The 7694-nt window shown below is 36.7% G+C and overlaps 1 protein-coding gene and 1 long non-coding RNA gene across 2 annotated transcripts; both read left to right on the top strand.

Moving 5' to 3' along the window:
- LOC105342259 (uncharacterized protein C17orf113) lies at positions 1–1383 on the top strand. The gene is made up of 3 exons (XM_066066452.1): positions 1–475; positions 594–917; positions 1039–1383. Exons 1-3 carry the CDS (start codon positions 68–70, stop codon positions 1315–1317), a joined length of 1011 nt encoding a protein of 336 aa, XP_065922524.1. The 5' UTR covers positions 1–67; the 3' UTR covers positions 1318–1383.
- A 3531-nt stretch (positions 1384–4914) lies between these two features.
- LOC117684435 (uncharacterized) lies at positions 4915–6218 on the top strand. The gene is made up of 2 exons (XR_010708084.1): positions 4915–6059; positions 6143–6218. It is a non-coding gene; the product is annotated as an uncharacterized lncRNA (long non-coding RNA).
- The last annotated feature ends 1476 nt before the right edge of the window (positions 6219–7694 follow it).

Consider the following 7694-nt stretch of genomic DNA (forward strand, 5'->3'; position numbering starts at 1 on the left):
ATATCTGAAAAAGTTCAAAGATATATTCCAGCAGATTTTTAAATTCTACCAAAACTCAGCTGTGAGAATGGCAGGACCGAAAGAAATTGAGGCATTTAAAAAATTAGATGAGATTACTGGTAAAATTGGATGTGTTTTGGGATCAAATCTATGCATGGTAATTGTGATCAAGCTCCTTGTCAATAAATTTCTAAATACTGCATGCTACTTTTTTATAGACAATTTTAGGAGGACAGAAAATAAAGATGAAAGAAGTAGGAGAGACACTCGTTGGTTGTCTCATGACAGGGCTGTTTCAGCAGTCAGACAGTGCTTGCCTGCCCTTATTACAAGTTTAGAGAGGGAAGCAAGTGAGCGATCAGATGCCACAGCAGCTGGTTTAAGTATATTTGTAAAAAATCCAAATTTCATTGCCTCCATCTACATGATGTCAGATGTTCTACCCCATCTATCAAGACTATCAAAGTCTTTCCAGGTACAAAGTTGTAAACAGGTGTATATTTAAATATTATAACTTGAATATATGCAATACTGAGTGTAATATAATATTTTAATGAATAACAACATTCAGATGAAATAATGTTAACTTGCAGAAAACAGATGTTGACTTCACCATTGTGGACACCCTGGTTGCTGCAACCCAGTTGACCTTGACCAGACTCCTGGCAAGTTATGGACAGCATATGAAGGCCCTACCCCAAGTACTGGAGGAACTTAAGGGATATGGTGTCAAGGGAGGTCCTGAAAACTTAACATTTCATGACCAGGTGTACACCCCCTACATTCAAAATGTAATTGAAAACCTGCATGACAGATTTCCAGACAACCCAGTCCTAGAGGCTCTAACTTTATTGGATCCAGATCTTCTGGGTGATGATCCATCAGAGCATGACTGGATTCATCAAACAAAGCTGCAGGTAATGAAACATATGAAATACTTATTTAATTCTATTTTGTTTAGGTATTTTATGTAAAAACTATTTTCTATCTTAGAACTACCTGTTTATTTTCTAATACAATGTAATCCTGTTCTTGCAGACATTGGTTGATAAATTTGTTTCCATTGGCACAAAGGAGGATGTCTGTTCTGAGTGGGAGGGGCTGAAGGATCTTCTTTACAAGGAATGTAAGGGGCTGGGATTTAGACAAGCCCTTCATAAAATAGTGAAGTTGGGCCATCTGTATCCCTTCATGACAAAGTTTGCTGCTTTTGGACTTGTTCTACCTGTTTCAACAGCAGACTGTGAAAGATGTTTTTCATGCTTGAAAAGACTTAAAACCCCAAACTTAGGAACAGAATGGGGCAGAAAGTGTTAAAATGTATTGTGAACATTTCATGTGAAGGACAGCCAGTTGAACAATTTGATTTTGAAAAAGTGCTATTAGTTTTGCAAAAGGAAAAAGCAGAAAAATTTCTGCATAAATATGAATAAGAAACTAGAAAACTGACCAGTCAGGAAGGGCCCCGCTATGACAATTAATATAGAGAAGTGAAAAAAACTTTGAATTCCATCCTCTTTATATTAACAATGATGAAAAATAAATGCCCGGCAGAAGATGTAAAGAACTGGAATATATAGGATCTCGTGATTTGTAGTTGGATATGATTTTCATCCAACAATTAAAGTGTTTTTTTCTTGAGCCTTAGTGAGGGAATAAAACACACAAGTTGGATAAAAATCATATTATACTACAAATCATATGAGATTCTATTTATCCAATGTTTTATACACCGCAATCAATGTTTATACTGTTTATAAAACTCTACATTATTTTACTTCATTATGCCTAGGCAAATCCCATTGTAAAGTCACAACTGTGGGATATCAAAAAAATATCCAATGAGTCATATCCACGAGATAAAGTGGGTTAACATGGGATGAAATAAAATTTGTTAAAAAAAAAAAGAATTGATACCAATAATGCAATGATACCTAGGCTTTACCTCTATTCAATAAATTATTATAAATCATTGTGTACGGTATTTTAACCAAAATAAAATATGAATATTATATTTTAAATCCATATTTCAAAGAATGTACACAATATTACACATCATTCAAAATTGACCTTAACTTCAAAACAAAGTTCATTTGCAGACACAGGCAGTGCAGTAATTAATCTCAATGTGACAGATAGAGATAAAGCTTAGGATTTTCTTCCTGTGGAAGGTTAATTAATCCCAAAGGACAAATATTGCACAGCCTTCCATGTATACAATGGTAACATTCTCAGCAGTTATCTCTCTTTGCCCATTCATTCTCAGCAGTTATCTCTCTTTGCCCATTCTTCTTATGCATAGTTAGGAATCTACCCCACCACCCCAGCTCCAAACCAGAAGACATAGAGAACCAAACTTAGCATCAAAATATGTATTTCTGCCTACTGAACTACCATACCAAATTTGAACTTGATTGGGCAACCATAAAAAAAGTTATTAGAAAAAAACAGGAAATTTGTGGACGGAAGAGTGACAGACGGACGGACAGAAGGACGGACGGACAGAGTGATTACTATAGGGCACCCGCAAATCCTTGCGGGGCCCTAATAAATTGAATATTGTTACTTTTTTGTTGTATATATCATGAGTAAGCATTAACTATAATGCGCGGTAAGTATGTCCCGACCGAGGCTGTGTTACGGCGCGCCGTGCTACAATCAGACAAATTTCCCCCCATGCATCAAAAATTTTCTGGGGAAAACACTGGCATGGTAATAATGAATAAAACTGTAAAACTTAATATATAAATATATATAGTCATCATCAAGCTGTAAAAATTTCATTCCAGGTAACAAAAGTAATAAATGATGTAGAGAGAGGACTCAAGAATATCAATGATGAAATGGAGGGTCCTAGCATGCACTTCCAGTGGGAAGAAGCTGCCACCCCTCATCATCTTCAAGAGAAAGACACCCATTAAAGAAATGCTGCCCAAAAAGAGATCACCATTCATCAAAATGAACAAGATATCTGTGAGCCAATGCTCACTAGCGATACCCCCGCTATGTGAATATGCAAAATAAGCAAAGTCAACATTTAACAGAAAGCTGGCATCCTATTGGTACAGAAATATATCCAACAATATGGCATGCCTAAACAAATAGTGTGTTAAAATTTCAAGCATCTGCGATAAATAGCTGCTGAGAAATCTTTGAGGAAAATTGGTTTGAAAATTTTGGCTAAAATAAACAAAGTACTCATTTAACAGGAAGTTGACGTCCGATTGATACAAAAATATATCCCACAATATGGCATGCCAAAACAAATAGTGTGTAAAAATTTCAAGCATCTGCGATAAATAGTTGCTGAGAAATCTTTGACGGAAATTTGTTTGAAAATTTTGGCTAAAAATAAACAAAGTACTCATTACACAGGAAGTTGACGTCCAATTGGTACAAAAAATACATCCCATGATATAGCATGCTTATACAAATACTGTGTAAAAATTTCAAGCATCTGCGATAAACAGTTGCTGAGAATTCTTTGACAAAAATTTGTTTGAAAATTTTTGCTAAAAATAAACAAAGTCGTCATTTAACAGGAAGTTGACATCTGATTGGTACAAAAATATATCCCACAATATGGCATGCCAAAACAAATAGTGTGTTAAAATTTCAAGCATCTGTGATAAATAGCTGCTGAGAAATCTTTGACGGAAATTTGTTTGAAAATTTTGGCTAAAAATAAACAAAGTACTCATTACACAAGAAGTTGACGTCCAATTGGTACAAAAATACATCCCATGATATAGCATGCTTATACAAATACTGTGTAAAAATTTCAAGCATCTGCGATAGATAGTTGCTGAGAATTCTTTGACGAAAATTTGTTTGAAAATTTTAGTTAAAAAATAAGCAAAGTCGTCATTTAACAGGAAGTTGACGTCCGATTGGTACAAAAATATATCCCACGATATGGCATGCCTTAACAAACACTGTGTAAAAATTTCAAGCATCTGCGATAAATAGTTGCTGAGATAAATGCGACAGAAATTTTTGTTACGGACGGACAGACAGACGGAAAGACGGACGGACAGACAGACAGACACACAAGGGTAAAACAGTATACCCCCTCTCCTTCGGAGCGGGGGTATCAAAAGGCTGGATGCACAATGTCATGAACCTGTGGCTGTCCTCCTTCTATGTGAAGAGGCCCGACGGCTTCTTTAGACAATCCAAATGCCTACTAGTACTCGTCACATCCTACCAAACCATGTGCTAGGGGGTGAAAGAGGCATCCTTCCCTCTGTCATCATCAGTGGGTTCGTAAAAGCTGAGATTGTCGATGTCCCAATGCCAGAAGATGAAGAAACTCCATTGGCTTCATCAACCGATGACCTGCCATTATCACTCGCCGCCTTATTCCATAATGACAGTGAGAGTTCAGACTTCAAAACTGACTAAAAGATCACCAAGAGGCATATCATCATCGCCTATTGAAACGTCATCACCACCAAGATGCCACAGACCATCAATGACCGCCAAAAAATAGATCCTTGCAAAATCACCTGGGCGCTTGTCATCATCACCTATTGAAACGTCCTTACCACCAAGAGGGCACAAACCATCAACAACCCCCCAAAAACAGATCCAAAGTGCTGGAATTGGTGTTCTCTGAAGAAGAACTGAGGGATACAAAGGGTGCCAAAGGATTGGACAAGCACAAAACAGATTGCCATTAAAGGTACATGTAAATTAAATACTGTACAATATTTAAATTCTCACTTTTTTAAAATAGATATAAAAACCTCTTCAACCACATCATGTATTTTATTAATTATTAAATTATTTATTTTTAATTAAGTAGTCATTATGCAATTATATTTTAAAAAATTTATATTACAAATATATTTTCATATTCTATTCTGATAACATGTTTTTCAAATGCCAAAGTCTACAGATAGAACATCTAAGACCAACAGTGTTCAACACAACTATTCAAAACAAGATTGGCAACATTAGACAGAAGAAAAGCTGTGCAAAAGGAAATTAGTCAGTATTTTCATTGTAATGATGCATCACAAAATCCACCAAGACGAATACCAGACCATGACAAACTCTGTCATGTTAGACCTATTTTGGATGATATCAATGACAAGTGTCTGACAAACTACAAGCCATAGCATAGATGAGGGCATGATTGCTTTTAAAGGCAGACTTTCCTCCAAACAATATTTGCCCGCTAAACCAACTAAATTTGGAATCAAATTTTGGGAACGTGCCTCGCCCCGCAACTGCTACTGCCATGAATTTCAAATTTACACTGGAGAAGTAGATGTAGTTACGACAGAAGAAGGACTCAGATATCGCGTAGTGAAAGATCTAACACGTAAAATTACAGGAAAAGGACATCATGTTTACATGGATAACTTTTTTTCCTCGCCAAACCTTTACTGTGAATTGTATGAATAACAAGTTTATTGTTGTAGATTGGTGCGAGGAAATAGGAAAGGAATGCCTGAAGAAATGAAGGGGATCAAGCTGAAAAACCATGGTGATTCTTTGCTAATGCAAAAGAAAGAACTATGTGCAGCAGCCTGGAAGAACAAAAAGGTTGTTTTTTATCTTTCCACCAACTGCAACCCCTCTGAAACTATCAATGTTCAGCGAAAACAGAAAGATGGTACCATCAAGGATGTTCCTAGTCCTATCATCGGACAAATGTACAACAAGTACATGTTTGGTGTGGATAGGGTAGATCAGCTCAGAATTAATTATTCTACCTGCAGGAAAGCCCTTAAAGAAGTGAAACTTTTGCATGTGAACAGGTCATTGCATGGACTAGGAAACAGAATGGAAAATACAAAGTTAAATGCGTTAAGAAAATTTCTGTACGAGTTAAAGACTGACTTTAGTGTGCAAGAGATAAATGTTGTCAGGGGATTAAACCAGGCCTTACTTACTAGCCACAGGGCTAGACAAATAGCATGAAATATCATTTCTTGGCCTATCAAGAAATGACGAGACTTCAAACAGCTTAAGAACCTCCCAATTCAAGGAATTAACCATAATGAGAAATGTTTTGCTGAAGAAACATGGATGGACTTTTTAATGCTAAGGTATGAACACTAAATTTTAATAATCATTCATCATTCATTATAGAAATTATTCTTAAAATTTAAAAATAATAAAACTATTCCAGCATTTACAAAAGTTTAGAGAAAAGGGAGAGCATTCCAAATGAATTACCAAGGGTTCGTTCAGCTGGTGAGAAAAAGGTAATTCACAACCTCTCTTTTTTAAATTAAGCGCGGGTTGTGAAGGGAAGGATTAGTCTTTTTTATTGGTTATATAACGTCATTAAATCAAACCTATTTCTTGTAATAGAATTCATATTCATAAAATGATCATATTCAAATCAACTTTTAAAAAACATTTTTGAAAAACAAAGAAATAGAGGAGGAACAAGAAAAAGAAATCCTATTGGTTGAATACACCAATGGCAAAATATTTTATGCTGCAAGAACAGGAGCTATTCTCACATATTGCCACAAGCTAGTAGGATTAATTAGAGATGACCAATTTGTACATTCCCCTCAAAAACATTCCTTTAAACTTATGACAAGGATCAGCAAACTTTCCAAAAGGAATTTATAATTTCATCAATGAAGGGAATTGTAGATGAGAACATTATCAAAATAGATAAACTGTCCACAACTGTAGATGAACAGTTGTAGCAATTACCAAATACATTGAGGAAAAATAATGTACTGTAATCTACTCTGCCAGCAACATATATGTACAGTATATTTGTTGGCAACACATAAATATGAAAGGATGCTCTTCAATGATGTGATGTAATTGACAGATTTAATTAAGCTTATTTGTACACGATTTTGTATTGCAAGACCAAGTAACAATGGAAGAATATTCCAGCACCACGCATCAATGCTTCATGCATTCACAGCAACACATCATGATGGAGGGATGTGCCCCTATCTTGTTATTTCCCATGTATGCCCGTACCAAACATTCTAACAAATGCTCATGAGCATTATTATCGCAATCATCCGAAGGAAGTCAAACCAATTTTTACACGCTACCTGGTCTCAACTATGCCGCTAGTTAGACAGACGATCACCTCACGCTCCAGAATAGAGCGCGATCGTAATTTTGTTTCGTCGGGCAGAGGGCAAGGAAGGAGATCCAAGCAGACCACACACGAGGCGGGACATCCCACCAACACAAGACCACGACTTAAGGGAAACCGGACCAGTACTGCAACATCAACGTCCCCAGCCACAGTAACGGTGGCGGAACAACCCATGAGGCTTACGAATGTTAACCCACAGGACGTCTGGATGGCTAAAAAGAGGAGACATCGAGCAACATTTCGGGTGAGTGTGAAATTTTGCTCCCCACAGTAGATGCCTTAACACACCATACAAACAAAGCTAATTCGGTGGCCTCCCCCATTTAACATTTCGGATTACCAACCTGCTCAAACCCCCAGTTCTATAGATCCGCAGGCCCAAGATAAGCCCATATCTCCCACACAAATTTTTTTCCCCCAACATAAACAGCCCAGCAGCTAAGAAAAAGGTAAATTCAGCACCCAGTAGTTACTGTTACGATTTTAATTTAGGCAAGTCATGCAAATTCTACCCAAACTGCAGGTTTGTCCACTCGTGTAATTCATGTGGCGGATCACACCCCTCGATCAAATGCAGGAATAGAAATACCCAATTGGTGCC

Source organism: Magallana gigas, chromosome 7 (assembly GCF_963853765.1).
Source record: "Magallana gigas chromosome 7, xbMagGiga1.1, whole genome shotgun sequence".
Classification (NCBI taxonomy): Eukaryota; Metazoa; Mollusca; class Bivalvia; order Ostreida; family Ostreidae; genus Magallana; species Magallana gigas.